Here is a 21,456-nt window from a genome sequence, read left to right as displayed (position 1 = left end):
CAATGTCCAGTTTATCGACTTAAGGTCATATAGACTAACACTTAGAGGGAGGAGTTGAAGAGTTTGATGGCCACAGGCAGGAATGACTTCCTGTGGCACTCTGTGGTGCTTTTTGGGGGGGGATGAGTCTTCAGCTGAAGGTGTGCCTTTGTTTGACCAGCACATCATGGAGTGGGTGGGAGACACTGTCCAAGATGGCATGTAGTTTGGCCAGTATCATCCTTTCTGACACCACCGCCAGAGAGTCCAGCTCCACCCCCACAATGTCACTGGCTTTACGGATCAGTTTGTTGAGCCTGTTAGCGTCCGCGACCCTCACCCTGCTGCCCCAGCATGCAACAGCATACAGGATAGCACCACAGACTCATAAAACATCCTCAGCATTGTCCAGCAGATGTTGAAGGACCTCAGCCTCCTCAGAAAATAGAGGCGGTTCTGGCCCTTCATGTAAAGTGCTTGAGTGTTCTTTATTGTCCATGTGTACTCCCAGGTACTTGTAATCCTCTACAATGTCCACACTGACCCCCTGGATGGAAACAGGGGTCACTGGTGCCTTGGCCCTTTGTAGATCTACAACAAATTGGGACATCATGTACTGTAACTTTTTGGACTGAGGTGTGAAAAACAAAATTATGTCTCCTGACCTGAGGCACTGAGACTGATCAAAATAACAAAAAAATCCCTTCCATGACATCATAAAGAGGGCACAGGAAAGTTAGAAAAGGAAGTCACCTCAAAACGGTCATAAATGTGGTAATACGCCCAATTTCATAATAAAAGTATAGAATTCTGCACATTGCATGTTCTTAAAGTCTGTCTTTCCTTGTTGCATTCTGATCTATAAAGTGGGACAGTCTGTTAGGCTTTTAGAATAATGGAAAGAAATACACTTTACATTAAGGGACCAGTTTGATTTGTAGCTACTTTACCTGCAAAAGACATAGCTCTCATACTTTAAACTGAGTCTGAACCTTTAGCCATTCTCTTCATGCATCACATATGAAACTGTTAAGTACTTAAGTTTGGAAATAACTAAGTTTGCCATAGTAAGTGAGTCCAAATGTAATATTGAAGCCTTTAATATTAACATGACTGCACTGTTCTGCACATTGATGTTGCGTTAATATGCACAGTGTAACCAGTGACCCAGATTTTTGCACTGCGATGTGCTCGAAGCACCGGCAAAAGCATCGATCCGTGAACTTCTTGAGAAATTCAGTATTAGATGTTTTGAACTTGCATGCAAAACAGACAGATGTCAGAGAAGTCGGAAATGCAGAAATTATTGTGAATTTAACGCAGTGTTAGTGTTTTCTCTTTCCCTCCCTCTCTCGGTAGATATTTGCCCTTGAGTGCCACAATCGCTTTGTTTCGGTTTAAAGGGAAAGCACCAAGTGTCACTGTGATTACGTTCATTAAAAGCAGATGAGCGCTGTCGCAGCTGCACTGTACCTGCAGTTGCTATAGGTGCGCAAGGATACATTATCTAGCTACACCAAACTTCTGTTGGCTCTTCTTCACAAACAAATGTACATTCCGAGTCAATGAATTTGATCGCTTATCGCAAATACACCAGTAACCCAAAAGGAAACAGAGTGATGATTTCATCGCTGCCCATTTGATTTCATGGAGATGGGAATAGCGCACTGTTGACCACTTTGGATGGACCGATCCCACTAAACTGTCACTGAACCTCGAGAAGTTGTCTTCACGCGCACACACCTGAGACTTCTTCAGATCCTGAGCGCCTCGCCCCCTGTTGATGCCGAGGATCATGACCATGAACGGTGACCACCCGTCGGTTGCCACAGCGCCGCTAGATCTGCGCACCACTAACCGAGAGCGTGGGAGCGCCGGGTCGAGGACTCCGGACTGCAAAGGTCGCGCCAGGGACGCTCGGGTGACAGGCGGCTCACCTGCACCCCCTGCGTGCACAGGAACAGACGTTCGCTGCCCCGCGGTCAGAGGCGCACCGGGCTCAGAAACCGGTGCTTCTCTCAAACGGCCAGCGGACAAATCTTCCTCCTGTCTCCCTTTTAGGAAACGCCCGATTCTTTTCGAGACCCAAAGGCAGTCGCCGACTCCACCAGAAAGTGGAGACCGCGTTCTCCCTGCGGTAAATACGGACATCACACTTCGTTTGGAACGAGCCGCGAATGAAAGCAGGGTCAGCGCAGCATTAGTGACTCCCAGGCGGGTTGAAGAGGCTGGACAGAGTCCAGATGGATATCCCATAGGCCTACGCTTTTTGCACCCGTTTGATTACGGTAAGCGTTCAGTCTATTACCTCAGTACGATACCTTTTTATTTTATTTTTTAAGTTTTTTAACCCCTGTATGTGACCAGAATCATTTCTGATCTTTGTTACACTTTAAAGTTTTGCTTCTATAAAGTTCTCAAATGAAGTATTTGATTTGCTCTGGCCAAAATAATCAGGTTGGGTGTCACATACTATATGCATACAGGATCTCTGTACACACTGTTTGATGTTAAGACTAAGTTAGAGACACAATATAGGTTTCAAAGACAGAGCATGGCACAACCTGCAGAAGCTCTCAAAGTGAGTTTTTTGGTATTACATGAACGATTTTGATTTTTAAAACAGTAGTAGCACACTGCACAGCACACCCTCCCCTTTCTTCAATATATTTAGTCACTAGTGTGTCACAGGTGGAAGAAAAGACAGTGGAGCCGCAGCTGATGCTGCAGCTACTGCTGAATGAATGAGAAAATGTCCAGTCAGCTATTCTGCAGCTATTCATTTTCAGTCATTCTCCTGCACTGACAAAAGTAGCTTACTGGGCCAACTCATAACTAAATTCTCTGCATACACACACACATACATGCACAGTTACACACTTCCTTATTACAAAAAATAACTTGTTTACCAGGCCAGCCTTTTCATTTTATATGTATCTCCACCTTCTATGTCTTTCTCTCTATCTCACTGTCTCTGCCTCTCTTTCTGTGTCATTCCTGCTCAGGTCCCTACTCAGTATACTGTTTGCCCCCTGTGCCAGAGCCGAACCACCCTCTGGCCCACCAAACCGGAAACCTGCTGGCTGGTATCACTCTGGCTACACATCAAGATGAAGATGGAGACACGTATGTAGATGTATTTAAAATGGCTTAGGTTGGAAGTTAGGATGTCACTTTCTTGGTGTAAAATGAAATCATGCATACAGCGTATTCATCCATCCACCACATCCATCAAGCTACTGATGCATACAGTAAACGTATAAGATTACTATGATTCATCCACCTCATGCATTTTCATAATTATCACATTTCAGTCAGACGGATGTGTTGACAGTCGAAACTAAGCACAATTCACAGATCTGAAATCTTACCATAATCATAAATATTCAGGAGATTTCCAGCAGTCATTTTGTTTAGACTGAGCAGACCACCTGTAGAGCCCAAGAGTTTGAGCTAGTGATCCACTTAACATAATGAGCCTGAGGTTAATAGTTTTATGTACAAAACATTCCTAAGTTCTTGGAAGTGGTGAAATCTTGCCAAATATGAAAGTTACACTCAGTTTAAACTGTTTTTAAAAAGCTAAATGCTTCGCAGAAAGGACAATTTCAAGGTCTAAACTGGATTAATTTTGTGTTTTTTTTTTCATTGTTTTTATTCTAAAAGGTCACACTTTTACTTAAAACTGAAATACATAACCGTATGTACTTTGATGCCCTCTATGGTGGCAAGTAGTAATTGAGAACAAGTTTTTAGCTAACATAAAAATGGCATGTGGGCACGAATAGCAGGACATAGACAACTATTTCAAACATATTTTAACCTCCAGCAACATTTAAACATGCAAAATATCAATATTCTTGCCCAAAACGTTCTGTACTGTATTTCGTATTTTTTTTATTGATAACTATTCACTAACTATAAGTTTTCACACATAATCTGTGTGTGTGTTTGCCAATTCATGGATCTGGTATGTCTGTCTCTAGAACTACATTCTCAAATTGTCTTTGCATGAACCAATAGGCCTTTTCCACAGCAGACATTTTGGTCCTGTTTACACCTGGCATTAACATGCGTCTTGGGTAATCCAATCACAAGAAGACAGCTCTAAGTACATCGGGGCCTTTGACTTGTAGGAGTAGCAAATTGGAATGTCCCAGTAAGCCATGACAGTGTGACAGTGAGCCAGCATGCACAATACCAGGACCCTGAAACCGAAGCAGCTAAATGGAATTCAGCCATCATTAATTTAAGTTTTACACCTTAGCTTTTCCTACTGTGACATGTTAAAATGTCTTTCATGAATGTATCATAGCTCCTTACCAGCATTTGCAAGTTGGCTCTCTGACACTTGTACCATTTTGAAGTGAAACTGAAATGGTCACATAAATAACTAGTGAATACAAGTGATTCACTTGGCTGGACCCGCCTGAAAAAAAAAATCCACTAGTCTCAACAAGTGACAGTCTGACCTCATAAACAAAACTTTTGGTATTGCACAACCTGGATGTGGTTTGTGAGATGTCTGTATCATCTCAGTTTATTTGTTATAATCCCTGTGACTCACCTTCTGCATATTGACAAGTTACAGTTAGTGCCCCCCTCGTATCCAAACAAATTCTTTACTGTTGTTTCACTTCCAATAATAGAAAGTGGATTAGTGGAGATCAGGAATGAGTGGCAATCAAGACTTTGATCTAACACACTAACCTGGAAACTATAGCTCTTGAGTTTGAGCTGCTTGATTAAATGGGCATTGCATGTACAGCTATGTGTTAGTGTGTGTTGAACAACCTATAATTTTACGTCGACTAGCCTCTCAGGGCATAGGATCAGAGGGGTTGGGAATGAGAATAGTGTACACAAGAAACTTGAGGAGTTTTCGAAGACCACATTAATGCAAATATTAAACTTTAACGCATGGTTACTTTACTTTGTGTAAAGATTTAACGCCCACCCACACACTAACTGGAATGTCAAACTGATATGAGAACACACACACACTCACACACACACATCATGTGACTGAAAACATAGCATGTCCAAGAATTAAATGCCACTTTGATGCTGCGGTTTCAAAAAGTATCAGCATCATTTGCATACATTTGAAACAAACTCGTGATGACCAACATTTAGCGGAGCCATAAGTCCCGTGACATGTCACAGCTGTTTATTGTCCCACATCTGCTTCAGAGGCTCATGATCACTATGATATGTCTGCTATTAATAAATAGTGGCGAGGAAATAAGAAGAATGCAATGTATGTTGACTCTCAGAATAGCCATGATAAAAAGTACATTTTTATACTTGCAAAGGTATAAGTCTGTATATTTTTAACAAGCTGCAGTGCTGAGACGTTTCACAAAATCTAGCCCCTTTGTAATGATGTTGAGGCCTCGGCTGGCTTACGTAGTACGTACTTGTTGCTTTGTGGTTGTTTGAAACTTTGTGTGAATTCTGCAGAAAGAAACATTCTCAGCCCCCCTGTCCTTCTCATACTGTATGTACATGAGTGTGTGTGTGTGTGCGTGTGTGTGCATGTATGCATAATGTGAGTGATGGCGAGCATGCGCCTGCTCTTACGTCAATTGGGTGTTCATCCTCTGTTCTCAGCGCCTCTGAGCCCCTTAGTTTCGGGAAAACCAGTGGTTGCTCAGTTTTTAAACACGATTGCGGTTTTTCTCAGGTGTCTCAGTCTCTCTCTTGTCTTCTCTGTGTTTTTAAATGAATGGGCTCAAAAAACCCAAACATCCGCTCTTCACTTCCTCATTTACCGCTTTCTTTTCTTTCTATCAGCTTCATCTCTCTCTCTCTCTCTCTCTCTCTCTCTCTCTCTCTCTCTCTCTCTCTCTCTCTCTCTCTCCATTTCTGTGTTATGTGTCACTTGCTTATCCAAACTGTAAGTTTAATGTGCAGATGTTTCGGTTTTTTACAGTTCCTACAAATGAATTCCTACATACTTTCAGTCAGTCAGTGCATTTACCTCCACACCAACACTATTATATGCAGAGTTTGGCAATACTCTGATTATTAGAACTGGCACGTAAACACCTTTACTGGGTCATTATCTTACTTGCAGACCTAGGTAATTTCAAATTACTATGGCATGTAGACCCAATATTTAGATTTTTTACAGTATTTTGATTCTGGACATGCACAGAACCAGATGTAAAAATTCAACTTTTTGTTTCTGCAAAGAAACACACACACAAATACATGGTTAGTTCAAAGCACTACTGTGCTTACTAAGTGCTAACGTCAGCATGGTAACATGCTCACATTTACACAGCTAACATGCTGATGTTTTGCAGGTAATGTTTACCATGTTCACCATCTTATTTTAGCATGTTAGCATGCTAACATTTGCTAATTGGCACTAAACATCAGTGTAGTTGAGTTTGATGGAAATGTCATTAGTTTTTAGGTATTTGGTCATAAACCAAAGTATTGGACAAATAATAAAAATTGGCGTGATGAAAACCACAAATGTCTACCTCATGGTGGTGCTAGAGGAAAAGTCACTCTGTCCCGTGCTGTGCACATAGATGATGAAGTTAACATCGCGATTGTCAAGGCCAGAGCAGCCTTCCCAGCATTTTTTCGTTGAAAAGACGTTAAAAAATGATCACTGGTGAAAAGACATTCAAAACAGGACCAAAAGTGAACGTTTTTTCACCGACTATTTGAAGACGCTGATTGAATGTTCACATTTAGACCATATTTTACTGGGATTTGCAATAGTGACATTTTTCATCCTCTACAATGTGCAAATAATAGTCTATCGTCACTTTGGAGCCTAACAAAGAAACCACATCCAAAGCAGTTCAGTTGAAAGCCAGTATAAGTATAAAAATTTGCCTCAAATATAGCTTATACCCCAGTCTCCTAAGGGAAAGTCCTTTATTTAAAACACTCATCCACCACATCTTTCTGTTGATACAGACATTTTTTTCTGCGTCAGAAAGCGCAATACCGCAAGTACTGCAAGTACCGGTGCATAAGCTATAACCAATACACCTAAGTACTTGCACATGTGCATTACAGCAGTAAGCGTAATTTCTTATTTTACATTAATGTACAGTACTTCTCCCATTACGATGTCCTGGAAGCTTCTTGTTGGCAGCACACAGCCTATGTAGTTCCATATTTCTTGAAATTACGTATACGTGTAGACCACATTTCATTATGTGCATTATGACTTGAAATACCTTCACACTAATATCAATATAATTAATATGATCTCTCTGTCAACCTACAACTGAATTATCAAAATGATTAAACAAATTTGTGTTTTGTGACACGCTGATGTTGTAACCGCATTTTAGCTAGTTGAAAAGAGGGCAAAAAGAGGTCTTAGATGTTCAGACCGAATATCACCCAATTTTTTACTAGAAATCTACTTTGAAATCCCAGTTGGTGCAAATTGGTTTTGGACATCTATGTGACTCGGTATGGGAAAGGACTGGCATCAAGCAGGAGACAAAACTGAAGGTCTACCAGGCTATTGTATTACCAACTCTTCTATATGGGTGCGAAGCCTGGACAGTCTACCAGCGCCATGGCAGGACATTGACTCATCTTCACCTGACCTGTCTGAGGAAACTGCTGAGGATCAAGTGGCAGGACAGAATCCCAGAAACTGAAGTCCTCAGCAAGGCCAATATTCCAAGCATCCCCACCCTGCTTGCGAAGGCACAGCTCAGATGGACTAGCCATATGACCAGAATGCCCTGCATGTGACTGCCAAAACAAGTCTTCTTTGGCAAGCTGAAAACTGGAAAGCAAGTGCAAGGTGGCCCCAAAAAGCGCTACAAGGATACCCTGAAAGCCTCTTTGAAGAGCTTTAGATTTGACCTGAAAAGATGGGAACTCCTGGCACAGGACCGACCTGCCTGGAGAAGAAAAGTGAAGATCCTGTTCTATGTTGAAGAGGCAGCAGCACAAATCTGCCAAGAAAGGACTTGCAACTCAGAGCCCTACATCCTCCCTGAACTGTCCAGTGTGCCACAGAGAATTCTGGGCTCAGATTGGTCTGTTCAGCCATCTGCACACTCACCAAAACCGAACATAACGAGACGTTCCATGGTCATCATCAACTACGATGGACGAACAATAAGGGTGGACTGATCAACTGACTGCCACAGCTATAGCCATACATAGAGCCACGCCACTAGTATGACTAAAAACACACTAACTATAACAGAAATAATTCCGCTTTTGCTAAGATGTTCTGTAAATTCATCAACACAACAACTTATCTCCAGAGATGTACCTCTATTTTCTTTCTATTATTTTGTAGTGTATTTAATCCAATCATCAAATGTAATGACAGCAGTCAAGGTATTTCTGTTCATTGTATACATAAAGTATGTACAAGTATTGAGTCAGACAGCCACTCATTTCCTTTTTACACTGCAGCAACTACATAGGAAAAGACAGTGTTTGCTTATGGTGTGAATGGGTCACTATAGGTTATAAGTGTGTGGGTGAACACAAGTTAATACTAACTATGAGACTGTGTGTGCTAAACTATATTTGCGGGCCCAAGTTTTCTGTGGACGTTGAAGACCTGATATTTGCACATATTAATGGTCAATGTCTTGCATCCAAGCTCAACTACTGCACAAATAGTTGCTTCAAATGGGGCATCACACACTCGCTCAATAACTCTCTGACTGACTCAAGGTTAAAACTGAGTGCATTACTGTAAATGTTGTAGATGTTACCCTTATGATGAATGTAGAAATGCTCTGGGGAAAAAAATTGATCCCACAAAATAATAAACTCCTCGATCATCCAGGTTTGCTCAGACACATTCCCACCATGAATACCTTTACCCCATCATTCTTCGTAATGAGCACAGCAGACAATACAATGTGATGTAAGTCGTCATTTCTTGTTAACTGGACTGTGGTGCATCTCTGCTTCTCTTTTGTTTACTATTCATACACCCTGACACATCACCTCATTGCTCGGCTGGTCCGCAGACCACAGGATATGTTAGGCTGATAATTCAGTTTGGCTGCACCCTCACCCTCCATACCAAAAACCGCACAATGCTGCCATGTCTCTCTGCCTTCTCTTTTTTCGCACAGTCTCTTTTTTCTCTCTGTCTCTTTCTCACATACACACTTACACTGGGACTGTCTGTGTTAATGCAGCGAGCTTGGGACTCCTGTCTGCGTCAGTGCTGCTGTGCCTGGGGTTATCTGGGGCTGTGGTCTGCCCCACTTCCAGGAACTAGAAACTGTACTGTTCATCTTAAGAGAAAAAGAGAGAGATGGATGCAGATAGAAAAGAGTATAACAGGAGAGATAGAGTCATTTTAAGCCTATATGAAAGCAACTATTGATACAGTAGTTGAGCTCAATGCTTAGAGAGATGAGCTCTGATTCAGCAGTTAAAACTACAGTATACGAAGCATTTTGCTTTCTGTTTATAAGAACATATTAGTTTCAAACACTTTCCTCAGGGCTCATAATGACAAAATTCTTGATAAGGCATACCTGAACAGCCTGTAACTATATTTGACTGTGGATATACTGTAGTATGATTGGTCACTTCAATCACTGTAGATTTATTGTTGAGACACTGCAGGGGCTTTTTAAATCGAATGATGGATAGCTGATAGCATGTACAGTAAATATGATTAATAGATCTTTGTTGATTCAGCTTTTTTCACTGAGCTCACTTACAGGAAAAGGGACCAGCTGAGGAAAGAACCGCCATGCTCACTCCCATTCCAACATACAGTTCTGCTTTTTCTGCTGTTCGCTCTGATGTCAGGAGCAAATCATCTGATTGTTTATTTCAGTTGCAGTTCCAACCTACTCTTGCACATACATTTTTAGTTTTGTACTCACTAAAGTTGATGTCTATGCTTGCTCATGCATGTGCAAGAATTATGCATGTATATACACATGCACACACAGTTTATCCACGATTTGCATTTCTTTAATGGAAGTTTTTTTTTAAATCATTTAATTATATACACAGACATAGTAGAGCATGACTTTGTTTTTTTTCCTGCAACCACCAAGTGAAGGTTGGCACATGCTTATCCTTCAGTTGAACAGACCACAGGCATTACTCTGTTCATACTTGCCTACATCACGTTGTCAAAGAATTTGAATGTTTCCACTGTGAATATAGAGATTATGTAAACTATTTGCTTTTTATGTGGTTGGAAGAGATAATTAGAGTAATGTGAAACTGGGTCGATAGCTAGATAGATAGAGAGATAGATAGAGACCTACATACATACGTATCCGAAGAACCTTTCCTTGAACCGCACAGCAGTTTTGATAAAATGTGCAGGGAAAGTGTAGTTGTTACGTGTATGTAGAATTTAGCAACTATATGTTTATTGTTTGACGTCTTTAATCTATATTTTTTTAGGGAGGAAATTACCGTCAATAATGGCTCTATGTCAGTGGGACACATTTCTGAGAGGAAGTGTTGCAAGTACTTTTGTCATTGTAAGAACTTTTCTGACCTCAAATTCTGTGCAAGGTTACTTTTAACTTCTCAAGAAGCGTCCCTGTTTCCTGTTGCACGATTGTACTGTATGTCTGATTATGACTTATCCATTGGATGAAGCTAACTGAGTGAACCTACAGAAAGCCCCTGTCAGAAACCATACATCTTAATGGGCTGGATTTCACAGCACACAGCGAGATCAAGAACGCTGCCATTGTTACTGACAACAGGAAGTGACATAAAACCAGTCTGGCTCTTACTGGAAGCTGCTTCTTCTGACAGAATGAAAAAGGAAAATGTGAAAACTGCTATACTGTTTTCTACAGCATGCCCTCCCCCCGCTGAGTTTTCTGCCTTTCCCTGTCCTAAACTTTGGCCTGCGTTTGTTCTTTTGCTTAATGTAGAGACCACAGATAGTGGTTTCCCCTTTAGTCTTGATAAGGGTATGATAAGGGTAGTGTGAGTCATGCCTGTACATCTGTGGAGCTCCTCGGTACAACTGTCAGTGGGATCATTTAGATCAAGTGATCAAGTCAAATTTGTTGCTTCTGATCATAAACAAACTAAAGTCCTTTACAGTTTAAAGTTTAAAGGCCATGAAGAGAATGTGTGATTTTTCATCCCAAATGAGTGATAAAGACTACATTTATTTAAAACAGTAGTTTGATAGCTTCTTAGCTTAGCTTAGTATAAAGGTCCAAAACAGGAGGCAAGCTAGCCTGGCTCTGTCCAAAGGTAACAAAATCTGCCTACCAGCATATCAAAAGCTCACTAATGAACATGTTATACCTCATTTGTTTAATCCACCGTGTAAGTGTAAAAACAAAAAAAGTTTGTCGTCACTGTGAGGTTGTCAGGCAACCAGCTGAGACTTCAAGAAGTCCCTGCTCCCGGCCCAGAAATACACAGTCAAATACATAACCCCTGTCAAACCACAACCTGTTGTTTTTACAAATTTTTTTTATAGATTAAACAAGGAGATATAAAGTGAGGTGCTGGTAGGTAACTTTTGTTTTACAGTCTTAATGCTAAGCTAACTGGCTGCTGGCTGTAGCCTTATATTTAAAGCTAGGGTAGGTAATGTTAGAGAAACTAGCAAGAAACAGCTGATTTTTTAAGTATCCAACCGAAAAAATCCCACCCCCTCCCATCAGGCCTCCCTTCAAAGCCACTTGCCGAAAACACATTTTCGTGTGCAATGAGTGCAAGGCAGAGTGTGCGCAGGTAGGCAAGTAGGCAGACATTCAGGTAGGCCAACCAATCATTTCATTCCGGCTGAATTAAATTATTGGATGGGCTTATTGCAGGCCTGCGACAGCCACAGATTCTGGATTATTTTCTTTTTTCCCCCCAGAGCATGTGATTTATTGATTTCTGTCGGGATGTAAAGAGAATTTCAACAAATATAACAAAAAAATGCTTCAACATTACCTACCCTAGCTTTAATGGACAGACATGAACATCTATATATTATTTGAGCAAATAAGCACATTTCCCAAAATGTTAAACTATTGCTTTAAATTGACTGAGTTGCTGACTTTATTGCTACCATATGGGAAAGTAATTTGTAGTGCACTGGGCTTAACAGTTCACAGCCGTAAGTTTTGAACAAAAACTCCATATGCCATCAGTTGTGCTGCACATCCTCATATTCACATCACCAAATAGTGCTGAAATGAAATGCCATGTCATTGTGAAGATTATTGCACATCAGATCAGTCAGCCTTCTAAGTTATTTCCCAGAGGTATAGTGTCAGTGGGTCACAATGTCAGGAAAACCTGTGACCCAGTTCACTAGCCTTTGAAATTGAGTCTTCAACATTTCTCTTTCAACTTTTAGTGTAAAAATATTTATATTTGTCTGTTTTTTTGTGTGTGTGTTTTTTGTATTCATTACAGAGCTCTCCATATAGCTGTGGTGAAGGGGGAGTTGGCCATTGTCTGCACACTGATCCAACTTCTGATGTGGGCTCGTAGAGACATTGATATCTACAACAACCTCCGCCAGGTAAAACAAATACACTTTAGATACACCTGTCACATACATGCACACACAGCTACTATCATTACTTTTACAATTCAAATTAATAGTTAATAGACATTTGAGGCAAAATGTGTCTTCCTTTCAAATGTGGCAGCCATTCAATCCACAGAAAGATTTTTTTAATGTTTCTGTTCTATTTTACAACACATATTAAAGAGATCTCAGCGTTAGTCAGTATAACATGATGAAAAATAGACGTAGAATAGAAATACGATGGGTGACTTCTGCCCCAACAACCACATCATGTAAAACACATTCCCCTTCTGATAACAGTAATATGGAAAAGAATGAAAGAGGAAGTGCCTTGGTTTCCTCCTTGCCTTGCACCGTGTTATCGCATGCTCTTACAGTCATGGCGGCTGGTGGTTATGCAGTGGAATTCACCCTTCCTGGTTTCTCCACCTGTACTTGCCACAAGCCAAAGCCATGCACATGCTGGGAAGGACTAAGTGTGCTTTCCAGCATTGTGTTTGATTTTGTACATGGTTTTGTAGTGCTCAGTTTTTCTATAGGAAGGGATTTTTCAGGGTTTGCATGAGAGCCAAGATGATTAAGCAGAGCAAAGTGTGACTCCCATGAACACTCATGAACCCTGCACTCATATCTCATGTCTTGGCCTTAACGAAAAACACATGAACAGGCTTGAAAATGACATAAGTTGCAAACAGGTCACTTTTAACATGAATTCCAGCATATAATTGGCTTTTTTCTTGCATATAAAGAGTCTGACTGACACTCTTTGTCCAGGGCAACTTTGGTTATTTACAGTTATATTAATGGAGAAATGGACCCAATAAATTTCTTTCTTTCTTATGAAAAAGTGACTCTGCCCTTCAACTCCCTACATAGTAACTCAACATAAGAGATAAGCTACAGTGTACTTAACTGGGATGTGTACAAGGAATTGTCTTTCAGTGTTTCCCAATCCAGGGCTGTCCCAACCACTGGCCTTAAGTCAACACTTCCACATTCTCTTCCTCTCTGTTGTCTCCACCTCCTCGCCCGCCTGCTCTGCATTCTGCCAGCTTTCTCTCTTTCATCCTTCAACAGAGAAAGCACCTGAGCCATGCAAAACTTTAGTTCTCAAGGCTGGGGTTTCACACCACACAGGACACCACGGGCTCGCTTACCAGAAATAACGCTGGTGCTATCATCGGTTGTTGTCTTTCCTCATCACTGAGGCTTGACAGCATAGCTTTTGTGATATCCTGTGTCTGCCCTGTGCATGAAAATGCATGCACGCAACACACATACACAAACTCTCTTTTCACACACTCACATATATATATGCTATATGCAGTTATAACCAAAAAGGGAGATTTTCAGGCACAGGTCCCGTCACAGTCATTTGCCTACCAAATTGTGTGGTTTTAGCTGAATACCAGGCATATACAACAGACTTATTAAAATGAGGCCCGGGAACTTTTTATTTTTCAAAACATTAAGTTTACCAGACAGACCTGAATACATTTTCTGGCACTGGCCAACTTCCCAGAGACAAAGAAAAAATTAAATACAGCTTTTCCAATATTGATGACAAATCCTGAGTTTCTGTGGTTTTGCATATGGAACTTTTTGACAGAGTGTTACTATCAGTACCGTAACTGAACAATAGTGCAAGTGTCAGTGCTTGATTCGCCTTCCACTCCCTAAAATACTATGATGGTAGAGACAGAGCTGTTTGATACTCCCACACTGGTCATGCTATCAGTACAGCTACACAAACACACAATAGTCTTCTTTTTGCTGTTCTTGCCACAGCTGATGGTGTAGTGCGTGACACTGACACTAGTGGGGTTTGGGGACTGAATCCCCAGGGGCCACCCACACTAAAACATGCACTGATGGTCATGTGCTTATACGGATGATCTGTAACAATTCAGTAATGCCTGCTTTAAAGACATATCTGCAAATGGTCATGTTAGCTGTACCGTTGAAGTATTTTTATTCAGATACATGTCAATTCATATTAAATTTTTTCAGTTTGTTTATCTGCATGCTGGTGGCATGCCATTTTATTTTTTTAGTGTGAGTGTGTATGCATGTGTGTGCATGAGGGAGACATCTGTGTGTGTTTGTGTGTGTTTTAGCATTCTTGTTCCGAGAAGTCACATGACTCCCCCCCCTTTGCTTTGGGCTGTTTCTCAACATACCTTGTGCTGAGGTTCAGAGGGTAGTTTACAGGGACTTTCCCTTCCTGCGCGTGTCTCTCTCTCTCTCTCTCTCTCTCTCGCTCTCTCACTAATGTCTCTTTTTTCATATATCTCGCTGCATATAACTTAAGAGAATTTAGGGTTTCTAACCATAACTGATGAACTGACTGATGCTATCAGTGTAACTGTCAACAACACTGACGTAAGCACGTGTGATGTTTATTTGTGCAACAGGACTGGCTTTACCCTCTAGTGTCTCTGTCTCTTAGTGTTGCCTTCCACCTTTCTTTGTGTTTGGCACTACCTACAGCCCAGGGCTGTTCTTCATGCCCAGAAACCTTCTGTCTTCTCCTTTCATCTTTTCACCTCCCTCATGTTGATCCGCTCATTTTGCAGGAATGCAAGTGTGTGAGGACAGACCCAGGGGAAAGAGAAGGGATTTTCCCTTGTTATCCTGTCTTTCCCCTGGACTCCCCTCTGCTGCTTCCGTTTCTTCCTCATTCCTCTCTTCTCCACCCTGCTCCCCCTCACTCCCTTCCTCTTATCTTTGCTGGATTTTTGTTGTAGTTACTCTGAAATCCTTTACGGGAAGCCACAGCTAGATTCTGCCAACTCTGAGAGGTCTATTATGAAGGCCTTAAAAGGCCTTATGTGGAAGGTAATTTCTTAAGTTAATGTTTAACTTAAATGATTGAAGAGGATACTACCATACAAGTTTCATTAGTGCTATCAAAATAGTAGCATGGCTGCTTTTCACAATGTTTGTTCAACTGTGAATACTGAAGTTCAAAGAACATACATTCTACAAGGGGATATGATGAGTGTGTGTGTGCACTTTTGTGTGTGTTTTTTGTCCATAAGTGTGTGTGTGAGTCACAGGATTCAGGGAAACAGGAGCTGAAGGGAGGAACACTGTCATTGACACAGTGGAGGAATTCCACAAAGACGCTCTCCCACTGCTAGACTACTTTTTTTAGTCTTTACTGGAACAAACCCCCAGCACACACACACCCACACCCACACCCACACCCACACAGAGTAGTAATATAGCAAAAGTGAAACTTAGAGCAACAATATGTTCCTGATTGCTGCGTTTATTGTGTAACTTGAATAGCAGCTAAAAACTCCAGGTTAAAAGACTTCCCTTTATGACTGAACTATTGCCTTGCTTAATTTAAACAGCAGGTTGTCAGTGCCCTCCCTGGCCAGAGTTGACATAATTATCAACAGGATGATACATGCTGACCTCACCCAAAGGAACATCCTAGATTGCTCAAGTGATTTCATTCAACACTTAGTAGATTCATCCAGGCAAGCACCTGGTGATCTGATGATATGATCGCTGACAACTATGAATTTTGGCACTGTGTGTGTGTGTGCATGTGTGTGTATAGGTGAGGTGCATTTGTGTCAATGTGGGTATAGGCATATAATACCTGTGCATGTATCTCATGATCTTCTGATGTGTAATAACGATAATCTTACCAGACATAGTTCCTTGTTTATTTATTTTAGGCGTTGGCCGTCTTTACTGGAATTCTTTTATTGTGTCTCTGACCTTTAACCTGTAGAACAGGTTAGAGATGAAAGGAGGCCTTTACTAGAAGTAATAACACTCTTCCTCTAAATTCACATGAATGTGGATATTTTAAGAATTTGTAAATGTATACAATGTCAAGTTTCCTGTCTGGTATTCATTGCTTCCACAATGGAGCTTATGATTTTGCAACTCTTAATTTGTCTGTCTGCCTGTCTAGCAGCAGAATGTCTCAAAAACTCAACATTTTGGGAAATATACGTATTTGCTTTCTTGCTGAGAGGATCATACCACTCTCAGGTCTGTATGGCAAATATGCAGCTACAGCCAGCAGTTGGTTAGCTTAGCTTAGCATAAAGATTGGAAACAGTGAGGAACGGCCAGCAGGGTTCTGTCCAGAGGTAACAAAATCCGTCAACCAGCACCGAGCCAAGAAACATATAGATTAAACAAACAGGATATAACGTATTCATTAGTGAGCTTCAGAGGTGCTGGTAGGTGGATTTTGTTATCTTCAGACAGAGCCAGGCTAGCTGTCTCCACGTTTTCTGTTTCTGTACAAAGCTAAGCAAACTGTCTCCTGCTTCATATTCACCATACAGACATTAGTGGTATCCATCTTCTCATTTCACTCTCCACCAGAAAGCAAATAAGTGCATTTCCCAAAATGTCAAACTTTTCCTTTGATGGATTTGCAATTTGGACATTGCTTTGAGGGAGGGACCAAATTATTAGATTTGGTGGGAAGCAGAACCTGGGATTTCCACTATTAGATGAGCATTTTTAGTCAGAACAATGACACTAAGATAGATACTTGTGTCAAAATAATAGCATCTATACAGGGTAAGAAATCTATTTATCTCACATTTTAAGAGATAGAAATTATGTCTTTGAGGATAGTAGAGAGTAGGAGCATTGTTCAGCATTAGTGGGGGGTTCACGCTCTCTGAATGCCATCTAGTGTGCGCTGCAGTGTGAAAAATTAAAAAGATTTTGAAGACAGTGCATTGCCTTTTACAGACCTGAATACACTGGTTTGTCTAAACTGTCATTTTTGCTCTCATCCTCCCCCTCAGACTCCCCTTCATCTGGCATTGATAACCCAGCAGGCAAACATGGTGGAGGCTTTGTTGAGAGCGGGGGCCGACCCTGCTGCCTTGGACCGTAACGGCCAAACAGCGCTCCACCTCTGCTGCGAATACGACCAGCGTGACTGTCTGTCTATTGTGCTCTCTTGCTCCTCATCCTCCAGATGCCTGGAAATTGGAAACTATGAGGGTAAGTTGTGGTCTACCGAAGAAGCTCCTTGGTATGTTTTGTACTGAAGATGTTCTTGACAAAGAAAAGATCTAGGATGACTCTTCTCATTAAGTTATTTAATTTGATAAAGCCTTGTGATTGTTTGTAAGCATTTCCTCCTCAGTGATTTCCCTGTGATTAATTTAATGAATACATACAAAGCCATTATCAAATTAAGAGTATTTGATAAATTTTGATATAATAAATAGACTTTGTTTCAGCATTGCTGACACTATATAAAATAAAAAAAGTTTTGGGCACCATTATCAGTTGCCTTTTTATACCCCCTGTGTTTGTGACCCAGTTTACATTTATGTTTAGGTATTGCAGACACATTTATAAGAGTACAATATACAAGCACTAAAATGGTAAAATGACGGGAAGAGAAGAGGGCATACCCTTCCTCTGTGGCCTGATATAGTGTCACATTGCCCGATCTCCACAGTATGCCTGTCATGTCACAGCACAGTGGACATATTTAATGTGAAAGTAACAAGTCTGGGTACAGGAGAAAGCCCCCAAAATACACACAGGCTAATGTTTCCACAACGGGTATTATCTTAGTGGAGCAGAATTTGTATGTAAGGATCAGATCTAATATCATGACAGCCACAGCAAGTCAATAGCAAAGTCAACCTACTATCATTTTAATGGCATAGAATCAGAGGATTCATGTCATTCATGGAGGTGGGCGACTATTATGTACAACAGGTTTGAGCAACTCAGCTCATTAACAACACTGCTTAAAGAGTCATAACAAAGGTGAAGAAAAGTGAACATATCACACCAATTTTCAGGTCTCTGCACTGGCTTCCCATGCATGAGTTTAAGATGCTCCTGCTAGTCTACAAATCTTTAAGTGAAAGAAACCTCTTGGCCTCTCGTGTCATCTAGTAGCAGTCTGCTAACCAGTCCCAAGTAGCATTTACTTATTTTGCTTCACATAACTGGAAAAACACTTGCAGAAGATGACCTGCCCTAGCATTCTGCACTGTCTGTGATTTATCTTTTTAATCGCATTAACAGTTTAGAATCATTTTAATGTGTGTTTTAAATTTCTTTTATTTTTTTTCATATGCTGTACTTCTCATGTAACATCCTTTAAAGCTGGGGTATGCAATTCTAATCCAATACACATCTTTTTGTCAAATTCAGTGAATATCTCCTCACAGTACGCTAGTTGTCCGTTCAGTGTGCATGCTGGAAAAAAAAATCTGGTGTTTGTTCACAGCCCTGGCTCTGTCAATGGGAAACAACCCACAACCTAACTAACGTTAGTTACATTACTTGCTGTGTGTCGTTGTTTGCTCTATATCGTGGTATTTGTCATGGTATTGGATTTCTCCAGAATCGCATACCCCATCTTTAATACTGATGTAAACCAGAATGTGCTATATACTGCCTTGCCTATGTCTCATATAGGATAGAGGATATATACTGTGTGTGGAGGTAGTATATGTACAAACAGGTTCATGCAGGAGTGTGTCTAGGCATAGGTGTCACATAGGTCTATGTGTATTTGCTCACTGTAAAACTCAGGTTCTGCTTTGTCCCTGTTCTCAGGTTTGAGGCCTCTCCATCTGGCTGTGCTGCGTGGCCGTAAAGATTTGGCCAGAATGCTGCTGGATGCAGGAGCTGACATCAATACTACAGTCAGTACCTGTGCTGCACTGACTCAGCACTGACTAAGTTTCACAACATCACAAATTTTACATTTACCGTACCTGCATCCTCTGACTTTTCCTATGGTCCTTTTTTTATTTCTAATCAGGACATCAAAAGCGGCCAGAGTCCTCTCATGCACGCAGTGGAGAGCAATAATGCAGACATGGTCCACTTCCTCATTGAGGTAATGAGGGTGTGTGGGTAGGGAGGAGGGAGGGGAGGGAAGGGCTGTGACTCAGCTCTATTTGATAAGTTTGGTTTTCTCTTTCCAGCTCATAAGCTACATATTGAGTATGCTATTCTTTTCTAGATCATAGATAAGACCTTCAAAGAATTGGTGGAAAATATTCATAGTTTAGCTTTATTATCAGAGCTTAGCAGATGTGTTGTACATAGGCAGAATTATCTTTTCTCCTTCCTTCATCTCTCTTTTTAAAGAATTTTCTCTTCTTCGTCTCTCCTATCTGATCTAACTCACCCTCTCCATGGATCTATACTTTTGTTTCACTTTCCATGCTGAACTGCATCTACTCTGGGTTTCTTTATGAATCACATCTATGTCAACTGTTTTTCTGTTGCAGAGTGGCTGTGATGTCAATAGCCAGTCATACAGTGGGAACACAGCCCTGCACAGCGCCTGTGGCCGAGGGCAGGTGGACACGGTGCGGCTGCTGCTGAAGAGCGGGGCTGACAGCAGCCTCAAGAACAACCACAATGACACCCCTGTCATGGTGGCCAAGAACAAGAAAGTGAGCAAGGAGATGACAGAAAAAGAAAATATGCATAATAAAACAGACCTTGCTGGAATTCCATTCTTACTGTATTGTTCGTTGTAGCCTTTTTTATTGTTGTGAGTTGCTGCTTCAGGACAATTCAGATAGTGTCAAGAAAACTGTGAACCAAATCAAATTGACTGTGAACTACTTCCTTGTGATTGTCCAAATTTCACTGTAAATTTATGATGGAAAATCACAACTATTTTCTACTTACGTCAAAACAAATGCAAAGAATTGCAATATCCACTTGACTCAGCTCTAGTTAGGATAGTAGGAAGAAATGGTTGGAGCCAGAAATGGAAAGTAAATGTGTGTATCCTTCCCTCTAGAGGTCAGACCTGAATGGTGCAGTGCTTTCTCCACCAATATTGTATTCTTGTTTCACTCAAGAGTCGTTTTTGTAGATCACTGTGAATCTCACTTTAGGTCATGCACACAAGGTGGTAACAGAGTGTAAATTCTCTATCTATCTTTTTCAGATAGCAGATGTGTTACGAGGGAGAGGCTCCAACCAGATAAGAGTTCAAGATCAACACTGTGTGTCTATCTCACCACATGGGAGCAACTTAACAGAACATGGTAAGAACAGGCACACAAGTTCACACACACATGTACACACAGTCACTAAAATCACAGTGTTTCATTTGTACTCTTTGCCTCTCCTTTAGGGTCCCCATCTCCCAGTCACAGTCGTGGATGTTCGCCTTCGACTACACCACACACCCCTCATCATAGCACCTTCCACTCTCCAAAGACTCCATCTACAGTTGTATTTCCATTTTACTAGCTCAAAGTTATTGTCCATTGCAACTTGCAACTACCTCCACACAGCCAACCAACAAAGAGACTTCAGTGGCCAAAATGACATCCAGGAGAACTTAAATGGGATGACAGCAAATGGGGTGACAGACCAACAAAAGACTGCACCTGAAATTAGACTTCCCTACAAGCTGGTCTTCTTTTCCTGGACTCCATGACAAAAGACAGTCATAGTTGGCATCCCTCCTTGGGCTTTGATGCCTGGACACAGTGCCTGCAATCTCTCTCCTCATCCAGCTGCTGTTGTGGGCAATCCCCTCATGACTGGGACCAAACTGGTGACCTCCAAGCTGCTGCAGTGATCAGCTGTATTTCTCCACATGCATCTACAGAAATGTGCTACTGCATGCAGTCAAGACTGAACATAAATAACTGCTGAAACTGCCAGGAGATGTCAGTAAATGTCAGACACAGACCTAAGCTCAGTGAACGCAAAGTCCCTTTTTGAAAGTATTTTAGCCTTTACTTTTTGATAGAGGACAGTAGAGATATGGCAGGAAATGAAGGGAGAGGAGGGATTACATGCAACAAATGTCCCCACCTGGACTTGGACTGGGGATGTTTTGACACCCTAAGGGTAACTGTATCCAGTTTGCTTACTTTAAGGCTTGACATTGTACTTGACCTGCTTAATATTGCAAAATTCCTTCTTTCTGCCATTTTAATAATCAATGTCCACAGTACCTTTCAGGTCTGTTTGTGTGC

At 41.2% G+C, this 21,456-nt stretch overlaps 1 protein-coding gene across 1 annotated transcript; it reads left to right on the top strand.

The window, feature by feature from the left end:
• Nucleotides 1-331: 331 nt before the first annotated feature.
• On the top strand, nt 332-20,873 carry bcl3 (BCL3 transcription coactivator). Its single transcript, XM_044208754.1, has 9 exons — nt 332-2,267; nt 2,985-3,105; nt 12,358-12,466; nt 17,269-17,470; nt 19,055-19,143; nt 19,263-19,340; nt 19,738-19,905; nt 20,412-20,511; nt 20,601-20,873. The coding sequence occupies exons 1-9, from the start codon at nt 1,763-1,765 to the stop codon at nt 20,717-20,719; spliced, it is 1,491 nt and encodes a 496-aa protein (XP_044064689.1). The 5' UTR covers nt 332-1,762; the 3' UTR covers nt 20,720-20,873.
• Nucleotides 20,874-21,456: the final 583 nt, after the last annotated feature.

Source organism: Siniperca chuatsi, linkage group LG9 (assembly GCF_020085105.1).
Source record: "Siniperca chuatsi isolate FFG_IHB_CAS linkage group LG9, ASM2008510v1, whole genome shotgun sequence".
In the NCBI taxonomy this organism is placed as follows: Eukaryota; Metazoa; Chordata; class Actinopteri; order Centrarchiformes; family Sinipercidae; genus Siniperca; species Siniperca chuatsi.
Note: the sequence above shows the minus strand (reverse complement) of the source record. Positions and strands in the feature narration are given on the sequence as shown.